At 46.7% G+C, this 19,116-nt stretch overlaps 1 protein-coding gene across 4 annotated transcripts in view; it reads left to right on the top strand.

Moving 5' to 3' along the window:
* CTIF (cap binding complex dependent translation initiation factor) overlaps positions 1–19,116 on the top strand; it is a 141,279-nt gene that overhangs the window by 62,388 nt on the left and 59,775 nt on the right. For all 4 annotated transcript variants that reach the window (XM_033085921.2, XM_033085919.2, XM_033085918.2 and 1 more), the window contains one exon: positions 15,431–15,507. In XM_033085921.2, the coding sequence (XP_032941812.1) occupies positions 15,431–15,507 (77 nt within the window). The remainder of the gene's footprint in view (positions 1–15,430; positions 15,508–19,116) is intronic.

The raw sequence follows: 19,116 nt of genomic DNA, 5'->3' as shown, positions 1-19,116 counted from the left end.
CCAAACATGGTTATGAAACCCTGTCAGAGGTGGGGGAGAGTTGTCCCTTGTCTTGCCTGGAATTCTGAGGGAATGGCGAGAGCACTCGCGACCTGGGTGGAATTCAGGGTCTCACCCCACCCCTCTTGCAGTGCCATGATGTTGGGACTACATGTACCACACACTTTCCTTTAGCTGAAAGGAAAACCCATTTGCAGTTCCATTTTTAAGATTTAAACTCTTTTATTTTTTTTAAAATGCCCATGTATAAGCAAGAAAGATGCAAGTTCTTCTTCCCGCCTTTTCTCCTGGTGCTGGAGCAGCTCTCTGATCTCTGCACACAGAGAGTCTAGCTCCAGGATTTTGGTGGTGCTTCCAAGTATAAGTGATAATTATATTGGCTTTGTTAACCTTGGTGGAGGGCAGGTGAAGCGTGACAGAATTCCAAGACACATCTCCTTTGCTTGTATTACCGAGAACCAGTGCCCAGCTGCCCATGGCCAGTGATGCCACAAAATTAGAATTAAAGTAGTTCCAAGGGTTGCAAGTGTATCTAAGGCTGGGAACCTGCTGAGTTTAAGGTGGAGTTCTGGGACTACTTGGCCATCCTGACATTCCTGTCTGGAGGAGAAGAAAGCTGCCTTGTTTGGCTTCTACTGGCTGTATCTTTTCCTGGCATGATTTGCATACAAGGCAGAATCTGAATTTATTCTGCAAGTTCCTCAGCTTCTGAGAGTTGTTGGTTCAGGAAGAGCAAGGCTGTAGTGCAGCAGCTGGTGGCTGTGTTCTTCTGGGAGATCTAAGGTGATTTTCCTGACATGAGGTTGGGTTAAAAGACAAGATGTTTAGACAGCAGAGAAGTCTTTCTGCATGTGAAAATTAATGATTTAGTGGTAACCTAGAGTGATTTGCAGTTTGGATGGAGGAATCCATCTTTCACAGGCATTTTGCTTATCCAAAGGTACCAGTTATTTGGTGCCTTTACTGTGTTTAGCACAGGTAAATCAGAGGTTAAAGCCCTGGTGGGAAGGACTGACTGTTCAGGAGCAGAGTAATGCAGCAGAGCATGGTTAGAGGTGAATTATAGGGGGACAGGTAAGGGGTGAGAGTGGGACTTGATGGTGGTCCCTTAATCCACTGTCAAGTCCAGGCAAACTGGTGCTCCTTGACAAGAGCAGTCCTGTTTCTGAAGCAATCCACAGAGAATCTCCATCTTCTCTGTCCAGGTTTCTAATCTTTCGCTTTTCTGTTCTGTCAAAGACTTGCCTGTGATGCCTGTTTGGAGTAGCTAGAAAGCCAAGAGGGCTTTCACTGTGCCAGACCTGTCCACCTACCCACAGCCACCAGGGTCCTACCAAGTTTGAAAACTCATATGAAAGAGCGTTGAATGGCAAAACATACCCCAGTCCTGCAAGTGACCTCCAGCCCTTTGGAACCTATTTGGCATCTTGGAAGATTCCCCCTTGGCTGCTGCAGTATGCTCTGGGGTGATTTCATTAATTTTGTGTTGCCACGTCGCTCTTCTTCGCTTGCGTGGCCACCACATAGCTTTTCAGATCTTAACTCGTGCAGAAAGACACGTCCAGGGGACAGGTTCAGGGAGTATCCTGCCCTGGGAGGTGAGGGCTGAGGTATCTGGGAGTTTCTGCTGAAGCTTTAAGGAGTCTCCCTGTGCTGGGAGCTGTGTACAGTAGGAACAGTCATCAGCCTCATCTTACGTGCGCCTCGTCTCACTGGTTAGGATCGCTTCCCCCGTGGAAACCATCAAGAATTTCCGTTATTTCCTTTCCTGAGGCTTTGTTTGGGTGGGGATTTCTGGAAGGTATTTCACAGGCAGGTATAATTAAAGAAAGACATGCTTGCCTGGAGGCTTGACAAGATTTCTTTAAAGCCAGGCCTTTAGCGTGGTGGCAAAACAGAAACCGTTTGTTTCCCGGTCCAGCGGAGGGGAGGTCGAGGAGAAGGGGGAGCTAATCAGCTGGGAATCATCCCAGTTAAATGCGGCACACCAGGGTTAAGGCCCTTATCCAGAAAATCCTTGAAATATGTGCTTAATTTTAAGTCCCTCTGACTTCAATCTGTTTACTCTTGTGCTTAAGTTTAAGCATGTGCCTAAGTGCTCGGCTGGCTGCACGCCAAGGCAAATAGTAGACTTAGGAGCAGAATCGCATAAAGTAAGTGCTTTGCTGGACTAAAGTTCCATGGGACAGCGAGTGCTGTGCAGGTCTGGGATGCTGGAAGGGCACAGCGCTGTGTATCCCAGCTCCATCAAGTTATTCCCTGTTGGGTACCAAAGACCTGAGGCTGTGCTCACCTTGCAGGGAGCATCCAAACAGTGCGGTCTCTAAAGGGGTACCTGAACTTCAGCATCTGTTTTTCTGTTCTGAAGACATCAGCCTCACCTGTAGCCTTCTGTATGTCAGAAACACAGTGTTGGAAAAGTACATAATTTATTTCCTCTCTGTTGAGAGTAAGGAGCATGTTAGTGGAGGAAAATATTTTTGATTTTATCATCAAAGAAGGAAGGGAGCAGATTCTATGACCTGACTAATAAATCTTCATAGGAATTTATGTGGCTGCATTAACACAACAAAAAGGACTCCTGTATTAGCACAAGCTTTTATAATGGCTTTATCTTCTTCTTTCCTGTTCCAAGCTAATTCCTGAAAGCCTTCTTCTAATCCCCAGTTTTGCTCATCCAGCCTGGACTTCTTAGAATGGCAATGGGGCTTTTTTCTTCAGTTTTAATCTACAAATGACAGCACTTAGAGCTAATAACTGTAACCATGGCACGCACGAAAATGAAAAACTGCCATCAAGAAAACAAGATCTGTGTTTTTTGAAAACACCACTGCCAGGGGTTAAGGGAAATCTGCAGCTGGAACAAATACAGCACTCGTCTAACTTCCTCAATAACTCTGCCGGGGGAGCGGGCAGTTGCCAGACTGAGGAAGCGTGGTTAGCCATTGAGTCTTTGAATGCAGCTCCGTTTCCCCCTCAAACCCATGGAATTTATATTAACCTCCAGCTTTTCTTAGCTGGTGGGAATTTTTTCTTTTTTAATTTGCTTGAGTAAGAGCCTCACTTTTGTTGATTTGGTTCACAGGAGGAGCAGAGGAGATGATTCTGCTCCTTGCACCGCGCTCTTGCTGGCAGAAGGCCAGGGATGTTAAATGAATAATTTCTGGCAGTGATAAGGAGAGAAAGGCTGAGGCTGCCAAGCACAGAGTCACAGATGTCTGATGACTTGGTTTTGGGAAGGGCAGGCCTGAGAGATCCTGGCTCACAGGGTTGTCTCCAATCCCAGCAGAGATGCAGGCAGGAGGAAGGACCCCATGTGCCTTTAGCATCTTGTACGTGAGTGTAAAGCAGGCAAAGAGCAATATCACAGCCATAGGATGGCTTGACTTGGAAGGGGTTTTGCACACCGTCTCATTCCAGCCTCCTGCCATGTGTGAATGCCAGTCAGGATGCCTAAAACCACTTGCAGTGAGATACTTGTCTACCTGATTCAAGCCCACAGGAGATCTCAGGTGAGCATGGAGTGTAGCTTGGGAGACATCATTTTGCATCCTAGGGCTCCTGTAGGGTCCCTCTGTGATTTCAGAGCTACTTTGGAGGCAGAGTATCTGTAGAATGCTTGTGGCTGTGGTGCTGGTGGTGATCAGGAGTCCTGGGCAGAGAAGGGAGCTGTCTGAATGGACATGGGGGATGTGCTGGTTGCCAAAATTGCCATCTCTCTGGTGGCAAGCAGTTTGATGTCTCCTTCTGACTTTCAATCACTAAGTGCATCTGCAGTTTTCCTGTCATGCCCCATTCTGCTCTATGCCCATTCCAATCTTAGTGGCCAATATCTCAGACCCTTTCCAGCTTCTGGAGCTGAGCCCATCACAGGCCCAATTCTGCCAGCTACAGAGGCATCAAGGAGATTAGAAAACAGCTGAAATACTGTAGTGAGGAGGGGCAACATGACCCAAGACACCCCAGTAAGCAATGTCTTTAGTGTTGGTCACTTGACATATGAAAACATATCCAGGAGTTGTGTGGTTTCTTGAGTTTTGGTGCTGATTCTTGTTGAATCATAGAATGGTTTAGGTTGGAAAAAACTCGTAAGATGATCAAATTCAACCATTCCCCCAGCATTCGCAAGGCCACCACTGACTCATGTCCCCGAGTGCCACGTCCACACAGCTTTTAAACCCTTCCAAGGATGAGGGATCCACCACTGCCCTGGGCGGCCTCCTTCCATGTTTGACAACCCTTTCCATGCAGAAGTTTTCCCTAATATCCAACTTCAGTCTAATGTTTCTTGTCCCCACTTGGTGCTGAAACACCTGAAGGTGTGTCCTTGTGACCAATATGAAATTAATTGAAGAGGCTTCACTGAGCACCCAGTAGTCATCAGAAAAGCAGCTGTAAATTGTGCTTTCTCTGGCAGGAATGCTGATGTATGAATGATGCCAGTGTCTTTGGAGATGTCATGTTTTAGATTTGGACTTTGCAAGACTCAGAAGAATGGATATGGCCATCCTGCTGCCTGTCCTCTATCAACTTTGGATAGAAAACAGTTTTTGAGGATTCTTTTCTTGGTGGAGATGCCTGATCCATTTCCAGTGTTACATTTGGACACTGCTGTAAAGCAGCTGCAAAAATTTTCTTACTTATCTCCATTTTACTGCTCAAAGTAGCCTGTGGCTCACAGAGGTCTGCAGAATGTGAGTGAAAAAACACCAATGTAATTAATATGTGGTGTGATATTATTGATGATCTATGGCAAGGGCATCGTGTTTTGTGAGCTTTTCCCTGCATTAAAGCCCATTACAGCAGGAGGAATCATAGATCCTAAATGCGTAATGGGAAAATCCTGGGAGGGATCAGATGGATGCTCAGGGAGCAGTTTCTTCTCCCCAGGTACAAACTGCAAGTAAACTGGCAAGGATTAAGTCAGATCCTTGTGTTGCATAGCCCATTAAGGACTGGGACTTTTCAAAGGGAAGACTAGGGCTTTTATAGGATTAAATTGGCATGTGCACATTGGGATATTTTCCAAGCGAGGGTGACTGAGACATGAGATCCTCATGTGATCTCTCTGGGCTGAACTAGACTAAGCAGCAACTTCAGAGAGGAGAAAAGACATCTCTTGGTGGCATAGTCCTGAGGAAAGTGCAATGGTTCTGTCTTCAGCCAACTGCAGACAGGAATACCTGTTGTGTGGGAACGTTTCCAGCACAACACAAGAGATTTTGGGAAAGGAAAGGACCATGCTTCAGCCATGAGGGTCTGTGAGAAATGTCCACTGGTGGGCCAAGAGGGGCTGCCACTACCATGGCCATATTCAAGCTGATGCCAAAATTCCCTTTTGCTTTGATAATGCAGTGTATGGATCACAGGGATATGGATCGTATTTTAAAAAATAAAAAAGTAAAAGCTTGTTGAATTGTATACTATTGCTTGCAATTGTATGGTGTTGAAAACTTCATGTGCTTGGAAGGTCTGGTAGGAAGTGCCAAGGACTGAGCACTGAGAAAGTTCTCCTGTTGCCTCTGGATCTACCCGTGGTGAAAGTAAAAAGAAACCAGGGTTGTGTGGACGGCTGTGAAGTTGTCACTTTGTAAAGAAGGGGTTTTATAACTGTTGCACTGTCCCAAATCCCAGGAGCTTCCCTGATCTTGAAGCTCCTTCAGGCTGAAGCCCTGGTCTGTCCAAACGAAGGTGAGTGGAGGCCTGGTTGTGGGAGATTGCACAGATGGACATGGAAAACACACCTTTTTTTTTTTTTTTGTGGTAATGGTGAAATGAAAATATTCTTGGATGTAGTACTTATCACCTGGGAGCAAAACAGAAGTTCAAGTGTACCTAGCCAGAGCAGGCTGTACCAACACTGGGGATAGCACAGAAAGGTTCCATCTTAGAGTTCCTGAACTCCCTGAGGCCCTGTCAGGTGTTTTTATAGGTGACCTTAAGAATTTACCCCAGTTCTACCTCTCGGTCTCCTCCTTGTGACAGCACCCACCACGATGGAACAGCTGGAGAGACGTGGTCAGACAGCATGCTGGGGGGCACAAATGGGGGTGGTGGGCTTTGAAGAGCACAAGGACAGGAAAAACCAGGCTGGGGAACATCACAAATATAGAAGAAATTTATATATTGAAGTAGAGTGAGGTCCCAGAGGCACTGAAATAGCTCAAATTGTAAGTGTTCCAATAGCAATCTCATAGCACTCTAAAGGCCCAGGTAAAGCTGTTCCTCCTCACTCCCAAGCTGGTGCAAGCCAAGGAAAATGTAAGAAAAGCTTTTCAGAGTAGTACAGCACCTTCTCAGGATGAGCTTGGGCTACCTGGACAGACTGCAAACCAAACAGTATGTGTGGTGCCTCCTGGTCACAACTGATGTGGGCAGTATTTATTCCCAATATTAGCTGTAAAAGGCTCCTTTTTCCAGGGAAAAGCAAACCCAGGTCATCAATGCAATTTATTTTAGTGATTCTTTAAATAATCTGCATTTAAGGACTCCAAGCAATGGTGTGGTTATAACTATACTTGCTGGATAAATGTATTTATTTGTGGATGGGATGCTTTACTGCTGACAGTACAGTTTGTTTTTAAGCCTGACCAGGGTAGAGGAAATACATACAAATAAACAATAAACCTAAACAACACTAAAATAACATCAGTTAAAACAATTAGAGTTACTTCCACTCGCAAAGTATTGTTCCCATTTTGCTACAACATGGGAAAAAGCTCCATTTCCTAAGTCAGCTTGTAACTGATTTGGGATTTGCGGATTCTGGTAACAAAAGGGGATTTCTTTTGTCTGTTATTTATACTCTTCCTATGGCACCGTGTGTCCGTGTCAGTGTGTCTGGAGCACCCTGTCTCCGTGCAGCAGTGTCTCCAGCCTGTCCCCATCGCTGCCTTAGCTGGGCCTGGTTGGGCTTCTCCTCCTGCCAGTCCTGCTGTGAACTTGTGTTTGCAGAGGCAGTTCCTCCTAGGAGACTTTGTCCTGGTTTTTAAAGTTTTATTATCTCTGAATTATGTATAATTCAGGAGCTCAGGGGCCAAGAGTTAAAAATAGACCCCGGAAAACACGCTGTCAGTAATCAGCAGAAGGCGTCAAGAAAAGTTCAGGCCATGTTTTAATTGGGATGCTTTGCCTAATTGTTCTAATGCTTTAATTGCGTTTGCATCCTTCACCCCGCACAGGGAGTTTCATGCCGGGTTGTTCTGCCATTCTCTGTGTGTTTTGTGCCATCCCAGAGCTGGCTGCAAAGGGATCAGGTTGGACAGCTTAGCTGCCACCAAGTATTGTGTCCACCAAGTGCTTTCAATGCTGTCTTGCTCTAGCTCTGTTATCTGCTCTCTGTCAGGAGCCAGTAACAAACACCAAGGAGAGGTGATGGGGAAATAAATGTCTGAAATGACACTTGTTTGGGTCTAGGGCTGCATGTGTAGTGTGTGGTTCATGAAACACCCATCATTCTGTGAGAAGTGCACACCAGAGCATTCACACTCAGCAAGTGGGAATCCAGGAGTTTGTGTCCTTGGGACCAAGAGGGGAGGGAAGAGCCCTACAGGAAATGCTGCAGGTGGATTTAGTGATAACGAAGGGGTGATGTTTAGCTGTGACAGTCCTGATCACAGTCACAGCCATCCCACCCTTTTCTTTGGAAAATGTCTGCTCCATGGTGCTCATCACTGGGGCATGTGTGCTGCAGCCACACATTCAGCCTTTGTTGACAATCTGTGGTTTATGGAGTACACCCCAAAAATGAGGTTAACCAGGAAATCCTTCAAACTGGAAGGAATTACAGTAATTTCACGATTATAAGCCGCACTGATTATAAGTCGCACTTCTGGGTTTCAGCAACTTTTTGGTTTTTGTCCATACATAAGCCGCACCTGATTATAAGCCGCATGTTACAATACAGAGTGTGATAAAAGGTATCTGTTCTGTCACCATCTGTTGAGGGTGGGGACAGTGATCCTTATCTCAATGGCAGATAATCTGCTAATGGGCCATCCATTGAAACCAGGCAGGGCATTGTTCTTTATCTTTTCACAGCCCATCCTTCCTCCAGTCAGTCATTTTCTGCTCATGGCCACTGAGTCCCACTGTGGGACTGATAAAATTACTGCATCCCATTGGGAGTTGCTCCAGCCAGGGGGAAGAGTCCAACATTTCTTACCAAGATAAAAACAGAGGTTTTGGGACACTAAGGGAGCCCCTTTCTCCACTGGACTCCAGAGGAAAACCGGATTTCTCCACATCCCCACTGGAGCTCCGGAGGGAAACTGCACCTTGTACAGGAGCACTGCTCCAACTGAGCCACATCTGTCACTGCAAGGGGACTGCAATCACCATTTAATGGGACTGCTAGCAACACCCTGCCTGACGGTGTCAGGTTGTACTCTGACTTTGTCAGGGTTTGGAGTTTGTTTCTTTGTAGTGCTGTATTTCTATTTTAATTTCCCTAGTAAAGAACTGTTATTCCTAATTCCCATATTTTTGCCTGAAAGCCCCTTGATTTCAAAATTATAATAATTTGGAGGGAGGGGGTTTACATTCTCCATTTCAAAGAGAAGCTCCTGCCTTTCTCAGCAGACACCTGTCCTCCAAACTAAAACAGCAACTTTTCGTTCTCTGTCCATATATAAGCCGCACCTGATTATAAGCCGCACTTTGGGTTCGGACCAAAATTTTAGTCAAAATGGTGCGGCTTATAATCGTGAAATTACTGTACTCAGAATCATGGAACTACTCAGAATCTCAGAACCATACAATGACCTGAGCTAGAGGGGACCCATAAGGATGGTTGAAGTCCAACTCCTGGCCCTGCACAGGACAGGTTTAAGAATCCCACCCTGTGCCTGACAATGTTATCCAAATGTTCCTGGAGCCCTCTCTGAGCATGTTGCACCATGCCATGATTCATCAGGCCAGCACATCCTACTGTCAAGGTTCCACAGACCATCTCTTCTCCACCACATAACTTCTTAGATCAGTAGTGGCAAAACCCAGAGAGTTTTGCTCCTTTTCTGGCTCCTAGATGGCTGAAAATTAATTTCTTTGTCAGTCCTGTAGTTTAATTTAGCCCTGGCTCCAATCATTGAGGTTGAAGAGTGTTGGCAGGACCCACATGTGCTGTGTTGTGGGTGAGGAAGGAATGGTAGAGCCACAACCATCAAGTACTGCAAGGGTTTATCTGCCTTTTGTCTTGCACAGGGAGTATTTTGCAAAATTGTTGCACTTTCTATTCCTTAGATGTTGAGCACCAACTGCTTACTTATTAAGAAACAACTCTTATTGTTAGCACCTTACAGGAAAATATGAATAGCTTGCAATTTAAAGGAACAGATTTATCACTTAGATTTTAACAGAGAGGAAATAATTTCTGTGTGGCTTCCTGACAGTGTTTGGTGTCCTTCCATGGCCTCCAGACCGGGTCAAGGCTTTGGTTTGTGCCTCAGCTCTCTTCTTCCAAGATGTAAAAAATTCCCCTAGTGGGTGGCAGACCAGAGCCATGGGAATTTTCTGGAAGAGGAAGAGGCAAGTGGCCTCTGAGGAGAGAGCTCTGCTGGAAATGCCCGCAGGACTTAACAGATACTCATGTATCACTAGATCATGGACTAAGAGAAATGGTTTGGATTGGAAGGGACCATAAAACTCATCTGTTTTCACCCCCTGCCATGGGGTGGGACACCTTCCATCAGAATCACCTCCAGCAGAAGTGCCAGCCTTGGGTGAATAGAGGTGATGGGGATGCTGCCAGTGGCACTTTTGCCATGTTTTTTACGTGCAAGGTGCTGGCTGGGATGGTTGTACTGAACATATTGGCACATTCAACCCCATAGGCACCATGATTATGGGACTGGCACAATAAAAGTTAAATATATCTGCAGCTCTGTGCTGTCCTGGACTTCCCTGCCTTGGACAATCCATCCTGTAGGCAGATGGAAACCTTGTTGCAGGGAGTTGCAATTCACTGGGTGGGTTTCTGCTGATCATTTCAGGAACCACAATGTTTTTAGGTTTTTACGCTCCCTCCAGCCTTGGCATTTCTGTTGTTCTCTTTTCACCGTCAGATAGGGCACCCTTGATGATTCCAGCCCCACCTCACCCTTCCCACTCCCCCAGAAATAAATCCCACCCTGAACTTTGTGTGCAATAAAATCGAGCGAAACTCCCAGCTCCTACCTCAGGCCTAATAACCTGTTTGTTCAGTTCAGACCTTCTGCAACCATTTGTTTAAGATAAGCAAGGGCGGATGTTTCTTGAGGGCACAAAAGGCTCTTGAGATAAAGCTCCAGCGGGACTGATCCCACACTGTGGCTGGATCACTTCCTTCTCTCATCACCTGAGTGTTGTTTTTTTCCATCAGTCCAGTGCTTTTCTCAGCCTTCTGTTCACACTCAGGGTTTCTGTGTTACTGTTTCCTATTCAGGTGTCTTCACCTGTTCCGCGATCACAGGCTGGGGGTGCTTCTGCTGCCTGGGAATGTCTGTGAAAGAGGTGGAATACGTTGTTATGAGTGAAGGCAGTTGCTTTGTGGCCTGAGGTTTCACATCTGAAAGGCTGTAAAACCACACGGATGAAGCAATGAACCCAAACCCCTAGAAGCCCCTCGAATCTTTGTGAAACACCCACGAGTTCAGCCACCTCAGGCAACAGCTGCACTTGGGAATGCTGCAGTGGAGGAGGAGGGAGGGTGCAGGTTGGTCCCAGATAGGACTGTCTCTTTTGTCAGGCTGTTGTTTTCGGATGCCAGAGGAGTTGCTGTGATTTGCTGCCTCAGGGTAGTCACAGAAGAATCAGTGGCAGCAAAAAGCTCTGCCTCATTCCTTCTTACCAAATTGTGACTTGGGGTTGTTCATGGAAGAGAGGCTGGACCTGTCCCAGCCCTGAACCCCCCGTGACCTGGGCTGATCCCCCAGCGTGGGTAGCAGGGCTGGGGGGATTCTGGCTGGAACTAGATGGTCTTTAAGGTCCCTTCCAACCCAAAATTTACCATCCCCAGCAAAACAGGCAAAGCTGGTGGGTGCCCTCCTCCAACTTTTTCAGATGATCTTGCTGCATGAGAATGAGGCATGAGAAAAATCATAGCAAAGCCTTTTTTGTAGGAGGGTAGCAATAAACCCAACGATTTCCCTCCTCTGTTCCTGCCTCTCTTCCTCATGTCCCTCCCAAGCCAGAATCCCGCGGGTTACTGGGCTGGGGTGTGGGGTGGGATCAGCACAGCAGTGTTGCTGGGGGAGGCAGGTATCAGTGAGGAAGGAGGTGGAGGCTCTTGGGTTGCTGCCGAATGCCAGTGAGATCTTGAAAGCTTTTTATTTGTTCTTTCATTAAGCTTTGATGTAAATGTGTGTGGGGAGCAGCTTTTTGGATTTCCACAGGCAGGTGGACAGGGATGAAGGTTGGACAGACACCTTCATGAGGAAGGTAAAGCACAAAGAGAGAGCACGTGGCCTTCAAACGTGCTGCCTGTGGCCTCTGTTTGCAGCATTTCCAGTAGATGACAGATTTCCCTAGCTGGCCATATGACAGTTGCCTGAGCTTGCCAGACATCACCTTCTCCAAGAGTTGTTTTCCCAAAAAAATCTAAAAATGTGTGTGCACGTCACAACGCAGCTGATCTCCTGGGGACTGGCCCAGAGGGCAGACCATTCCTGAACAGCCCTTCTTTTCCAGAGCTTTTGGCCCTTCTTGTTAGAGCATGTATGTTTATGATTTAAATTGGAACATATGTGCATTAGAAGTCCCATGGGTATCTCAGGTTCTGCTCCAAGCTTCCCACCATGCAAACCACAGAGTGTTTAGCTCCAAAACTGAAAATCAGCCCTATTAGCAATCCTTCCTGTGACCATGGGCTCCTTGTGCTTTGCTTTTCCTGTGGCTTTCAGAACCAGCAGCACTGAAATACTGGTTTGTTACCTTCTCCAGCCACCTGTGAATAAATATCAAGATAAAACCCATGTGGGAAGGAGACCAAATGTGATTTTGCTGCCCACTGAGGAGTTGCAAACCTGCCTATGAAGACCATGAACACCTGAGTTTGAAGGTGTTTCTGGCCAAAGCAGTTGAAAAACCCATCCCTCTTGTAGACCCACTGCAGAGCAGAGGGTGGTTTTCTGCCTTTGTCTGTGCTCAGGGGTTTTGTCTTCAGAAGGAGCATTTCTGAAGACACTACCATGGCTGTCCTGCATAACCCATGTGGGCAGCAGCCTCGAGACAAGAGCTGCGTTATCAAAGCTCTCACCATGCCCTTGGGATTCTATCCCCGCCCACCCATCACCTTTGGTCTTCTCCAGCCACTCCGCCCTACTTGCAATTTGCTGATATTTCCTTTTACATCAGCTTACTGCATCCACAAAAAAAAAAAAAAATCAACTTTTCTCCCTTCCAAATTTAGCTTTGTTTAGGCACCAAAATAGACAAGAGTAGGGATCGGTGACTGTTTTTTTCCAAAACATTGTCTCGCGACCAGGACTGAGGAAGGGAACTGCTCAGCTGGAGAAAGGAGATGTTTGATTTTCGTAAATGGGGACACTAAGTTCTCTGTTCAAGCACAGGCAGTATCCAGGAGTGCTCCTTGGATTAGGAACTTATTCCAATGTAATTAATTCATCTCTGATCCCGTTGACGTCAGCTGCTGGTGGGTAGAGGTCTGAGGAAGCACAGGAATTCTGTGCAAGGAGGACATGCAGGAATGCACCACTGTACATATGGTTTCTAGTTGGAAAGAGCAGAAAGGCAGCTCCTGAGGTTTTAATGAGGTCTTCACTAGAGGAAATTGGTCCTTGTGTGGAGTGGAGATAGTTTCATTTTTCCGAGGTAATTGTATTTGCACATGTGTCAGTTATGCAGCTTAAATTCTTAAAAACACCCCAAGCATTAGCCTGCTGTGGTAGTACAACATTTAGAAACAACCTCACTAATTATTGTACTATTTTTAGCCTAATTTCCTAAACTAGCTCTGGTGATGGGATTGGACTGTGTCTCCTCCTTCCCCTCCTTTTTTCACTCAGTTTGGTATCTGTTGGCCAATTTCAAGTAATTTTTCAAAGGAACAGAGATCTCAAGCTCCCTCTATGCATTCAGTGAAAATGAGTGATTGGGAAAGTGAGTGATGAGGAACACTCAAACCACAGCCCTCAGCAGTGAAGAAGTTTCAGTCTGAGCACCCTGGTCTGGTGGAAGGTCCCTGCCTGGGGCAGGTGGGTTGGAACTGGATGATCTTTAAGGTTCTTTCCAATCTGAACCATTGTGGGATTCTGGGATTCTAAGCTATCACAGAATCATGGAATTCTAGGCTTTTCTGAGTTGGAAGCCATCCACATCATCCAGCCCAGCCCCTCTCCCTGCATATTCACCCCAATAATCCCCCCTGAGCATCCCTGGAGCAGTGTCCAAACTCTCCTGGAGCTCTGGCAGCCTCGGGGCTGTGCCCATTCCCTGGGGAGCCTGGGCAGTGCCAGCACTCTCTGGGGGGAAGAACCTTTCCTGAAATCCAACCTAAACCTCCCTGGCACAGCTGCAGCCATTCCCTGGGTGCTGTCCCTGTCACAGGGAGCAGAGATCAGAGCTGTCCCCTGGGAGGAGCTGCAGATCCCAGTGAGGTCTGGCCTCAGTTCCTCTTCTTGAGGCTGAGCAAGCACAGTGACCTCAGACACTTTCTCATGGGGCCCCTCCAGACCCCCACCTTCATTATAACTCTCCTTTTGGAGCTTTTTCTAACAGCTTTATATTTTGGCTTGGTGAGTTCCTTATGGCTTGGAAGTCCGGAGGAGCAAAGCTCTCCAAATAAGAAGGCTCCAGCTGCCATGCAACAGCAGTTTCTCCAGACTTTTTGCAGTGGTCAGGATGGATGCTGACAATAAATCCTGTCTGTCCTCAGCTTGGTGGTGGTACCTTCTCTGGCCTAGATTTTTCATCATCCTCAGGAACCTTTCTCCTCCAGTACATCTTCCACCAGAGAAACTCGAAATGCTACTATCTCAGTAACTGCTGCTGAAATCAGCTGTAGTTTCCAAAGGTTCTTAACACAGAGAGAGAGGGACTTTTTTTCTGAAGTCAGTGTGTTATGTTGTCATGCCAATGTCACAAAGCTGCTGCTGGATGAGGCACATCCCCACCCAGCCCTTGCCCTTGCCCAGGCTGCTCCCTCATGGCCCCTCGCATGTGGTGATTCCCAGCAGTGCTGGAGCTCCAGGCTGAGATAGATGGTGATGGAAATAAAAGGAGCAACTTTTACAGGGCTTTTATTGCCAGCTGGGGAACGACAATACTGCATAAATAAAATTCATTATGGTTATGACAGCTCTGTGGTCCCTGGGAAATAAATAATACTTTGCACTTACGTAGAGCCTTTCATCCAGGAACCTCAGAGCTCTGTGTGAGCATTAACAAAGCCTCATCATGCCCATAGTAGGATGGTAAATACAGCAGCCCCCTTATCAGATGAACAGACCACGTCAGAGTCGGCACCTTCAGTGGAAAGAGGGCACTGGAAAGGCAGCAGCTGGAATTACACACAGCTCTGCCACTGCCTTGTCTTGGAATCATAGAGTCCTAGCTTGGTTTGGGTGGGAAGGGACTTTAAGGTCATCTCATTCCAACCGCCCTGCCATGGGCAGGGACACCTTCCACTGTCCCAGGCTGCTCCAAGCCCTGTCCAATCTGGCCTTGGACACTCCAGGGATCCAGGGGCAGCCACAGCTGCTCTGGGCAACCCTGTGCCAGGGCCTCAGCACCCTCACAGTAAAGGCTTTCTTCCTAATTACTAGTAAAAAATTTCTTCCTAGTATCTCATCTAAATCTGCCCTCCTTCATCTTGGTGTTGGGCACATGATTTACCATCCTTTCCACCTCAGTTGTTTGCTGTAAGGTGGATCCCACCTGTCCTTGCTGCAGGGGTGGCATGGGCTGACTCATTCGTGGTGGGCAGGCTCAGTGAGGTGCCCCTGATGTGGTTGTTCCCTTCCTACTGGGGTGAGGGCACAGCCCCAGGAGAACTACCAGTTGTGGCTCCTATTGTTTTCCCAAGGTATCCCCAAAATGCTGCTGAGCATCTTCTTTTACAGACATTTTTTCAGCTGGGTTTTGGTTAAATGCACAAACAGCCCAAGGATAGTGGATGGCTTAGGTACAGCAATGTGTCAGGTGTGAAGTGGATGAATTCCTTGTCCATCGTTTATATGGGATTTGTACATATGGGATCCATTCATTTGCCCAGAAATTGCAGATACCTTCATTCCCTGCTCCTTGCAATGGCCCTGAGAGGGTACAACACATCTGTGGATTTTCAGATGTAGGGCATGGGATGTTGTAAGGATGTTTGGAGGGAAGCTGTTTCTTTTACCACGCTCACTTGCTGGGTGTACAACTCTTTCACACTCTCACCCCTTCTATGTTGATGCCTCCTGGAGCTGATGGTGCTTTTCCTTCTGTTTTACAGGGTTACCATCCATTGCCTCATGAAGCTGAAATCGCACACACCAAAAAACTGTTCAGAAGGAGGAGAAACGATCGGAGGTAGGTGAAACCTCTTTAGTGTTTGGGGGGTTTTTAATTATCTCTCCTTCATTGCACATCTTTCTCAACTGCCTCGTGGGGACTTTTTGGACAGTTCTGCTGTTCAGCAGTGTTAATGCATAAACTCTTAATTCAACACTAATATCCTGAAAATATTTTGGGATGCATCCTGCATTGATCCAGGAGAATCTTAAGGACCTTCTCTTCCCCTTTTACTTATTCCTGCATCGCCAGATCCCTCCACTTGTACTCCAAGAGACAGCTGGAAATCTCTTGTCTATAAAAGTTGGTGTCCTTGGGCTTTGCTTCCTCTTCTTCTATTAAAAATCAAAACTTGCTGGGTTTCAGAGTTGGAAAGTGGGTGTGGTTTGGTTAAGAGGGGGTCACAGCCAGCCTCAGGTGTCTGTGGGAAGGAGGTGATGTGCTGTGCAAGCAGCCACATTCGTGTGACATTGGTGATTTCAGTCCACTGAGTTAATTTAATCAAATTTATTGGATATTTAATTGTGTAAAATGCATATTAAATTATATGAGGGCATCTAAAGTCCTTGATAGGAATCATGACTATGGTTAAATGTGAAAAGAAGTGAGGAATAAGGGAGTCAGTTGTGCATGCAGCTTTATTTCTGCTGACTTGTTCTGCTCCAGCTTGAGACAGCATACCCGGGGCAATAAAGCAGTTTTAAAACCACGACTTTGAAAGATGATTGAACAGGAGAAAAAGTGACCAGTGATTTCTCCTAGAATAAACTGCAGTCTGTGCCTGAGCTGTCACAGGGGGCATTTTTGGGGAAGTCCTGCAAACACCTTGGAATGTGTCCTCAAACCTCACCATCACTGCTTGTCTCGTGAACAGCTATGATGCAGTTAACTCTGTGTGGTTTGATTTTCCTAAACTTCACTGAGGGACTAAAAAAGGGTTTCTCAGGCAACCTAGAAACATTCTTCTGTGGGCAGGATGGTTTGCCAGCAGCAAACTCCATTTCCTCTCCTTTTGGGAACTCCCTCGTTTTTAGCTGTATACAATTCGAAAGCCAGTCTAGTCTTGTGATTGGGGTTGGGTGGTAAAAGGTCTTATTTCAGCTGGGTTTCAGCCCTGTGATCACCAGAACATGGTTATAACCGAGTCTTGTGTGTTGCAAGACTAAGCTGGGTGGGCTTAATTGGAGCAGTGGGCTGGGCTCCTCTGAGGAACCACAGTGGAGTTTAGGGAGTTCTGTTCCTGTCTCTGGTCTTCCTCTGCCATACAAAGAGTGCTTGATACTTTGGGAGAGGAGACCCTCAGGGCCAAGAGGGCTTCTGCCCCATGCCCAAGGCTGTGATGAACCATGGAACCCTGTGCTGGTTCTTCCCTCTCATCCAAAAAAATTTGCCAGTTAGAAGGATGGGAGGGAACACACCAGATGTTCATTTCTGTTTCTTTTTTCTTTCTGGTCCCTTCAGATAAGCCATCAGCAGACAGAAGCATTCAGCCCCCCAGGGCATCCCTGCCTCATGCACAGATGGCAAGGAGAGATAGCAAAAGAAACTGCCTTGGGCTGGGGTTGGAAGATCACAGGGTGAGATACAGCCCCGGCCAAGTAGCACTGGGATAATGTCCTAGGAGAAGAGAAAAAAGCCTTAAAATTCAATTGATCCAGCATCATTCCAGAGGAGACCATGGGGTCATTTCAGCCTAAGCAGTCACAAATGAAATAAAATGAAAGGAGAAGAGGGTATGCAGTTCTGCCCAAGTCCTCCACAGTGCTGTCAAAGCGTAGCCAGAAAATGACATTTATTTCAATTTCAAAAAGCTAAGAAGTCTGAGTAGAGGGAGTTGGAGTGAAAAAGTTTTTAAGTAATTATTTAAAAGGAAAAGGCATGGTTCCCATCCCCTTCCTTCACCATGAAACCTCAGCAGCCTCCATCCCCCCGTGCCACTTGTTTTGCTGGTTTTCAGCATCCCCTTGTATCTGTAGTGCATTTGGGACTTGGAGGGAAAGCTTAGTCCTTTTAGTGTCACTTGAGTTGCTCCAAGAGAGCACTTGCTCCTTAAAATTGATTTCTAGCAGTGAGTTAGCTCTCAGAATGTTAATTTCTTGCAGAAAGCATGACAGAAGTAGGGGAAGAAAAGGGCAGGAATAGGAGGGAAGAAAAGGGAGCTGGAAAAAACACAGATGGTATCAGAAAACAGACTACAAAGCTGTTTACACTTTATTGCAGTGCTGTTATCTTAATGTCCCAGGCATCATTCTGGGGCAGAAAAGCTCCATTCCGGAGCTGGTGGAGCCACACAGGTGATATAAAAATTGCTCAGGGTGAGGTTTTATGTTAAGCAAAACAGTCTGGAGTAATGGGCTTTTTGTTTAAAACCTCATCTCAATATAGAGAGAGTCAAAATTTTAAGAGTGTGGATGAGGCATCAGAGGCAGTGAGGCTTAGGAGAAGCCTAGCAGCCATGCATTTGGTGGTGCATGGGCTGGGAAGGGGCTGGAAAACAGCTCTGAATGGCTGGACCCAAGGGAGGAAGGTCTGGTTTCCTAGAAAGGATTGATAGCAGTCAAGGATGAGATGCAGTGGATTTGCAAGAAGAGAAGAGGTTGTTCTGCTGAGTTGGTTAGAAGCAGGTGTGAGCCCAAAGTCCTAGGCACACCTTGGTCTGGTTGTCATGGGGCAGCTTTTCCTCTTCTCCTGAAGTGGTAGGTCCTGAAGCAGCACCCTGGGCCCTACAAGTAATGCCTGTATGGAGTGCACAGGTTCTCCTTGCCCAGAACTTGGCTCATCCAAGGCTGACAAATCCCTGGTGACCATGGAGGGCATCCTCCTGCCAGGTACAGGAGTCACCCTCACAAGTGGCCATCCAGCTTGGGACAAGGTGTCAACCCTCAGTTTGACATCTGCTCAAGTCACAGGTCCAGCTGGCCTTGCCTGGTTTTGGGTGACCTTGGGCTTGGCTGGAGCTTTATACAATACAGCTGCTACCAAAAATTCTGATAGAGCACATTGGTACCCAGAAAGCTGCCTCTTTTTTTTTTTCCCAGCTGATCTTACAAATGGTAGTGATTCCATCCCAGAGCCTGTGTGGGTTTCTCTGGCCTCCCTGATGGTGACATTCCAATGGGGACACGTGTTGGGCTAGTGAAGCACCTTTTGTTTCTCATGCAGAACAGCGCTGATGTCCGGCCCTGCTATAAATAGTGCCTGTCCCTACTTCCTTCCTGTCACCTTTCCTCAGGAAATGCTTTCTCGGTGTCGTGGAAGAGCACAGCTCACCTACCCTGAGGTCTCTGCCACACACCTTTTGCTACCTTCAGGAGAAGAAACCCCAAGGGAGTGACCCATAGATCTCTCCTTGCGTGGGTTCTACGTTTTTATGTTCCCCGGTCATTTTTTTAAGTTTCTGTTTCCCCATCCTTGGAAATGTTCAAGGCCACTTTGGATGGGGCTCTGAGTAACCCGGCCTAGTGGAAGAGGTCCCTGCTTCTGGAGCTGAATGGTCTTCAAGGTCCCTTCCAAGCCAAATCATTCTGGGATCCTATGATTTTCCATGGATGCATGCTTCATTTGTTGCATAAGATAGGTATGAAGAGCAAATTAGGTGTCATTAAAAAAACTGAGCACATTTTCCAT

Source organism: Catharus ustulatus, chromosome Z, assembly GCF_009819885.2.
Source record: "Catharus ustulatus isolate bCatUst1 chromosome Z, bCatUst1.pri.v2, whole genome shotgun sequence".
NCBI lineage: Eukaryota > Metazoa > Chordata > Aves > Passeriformes > Turdidae > Catharus > Catharus ustulatus.
The sequence above is the reverse complement of the archived record's forward strand: the minus strand, read 5'-3'. Positions and strand labels throughout refer to the sequence as shown.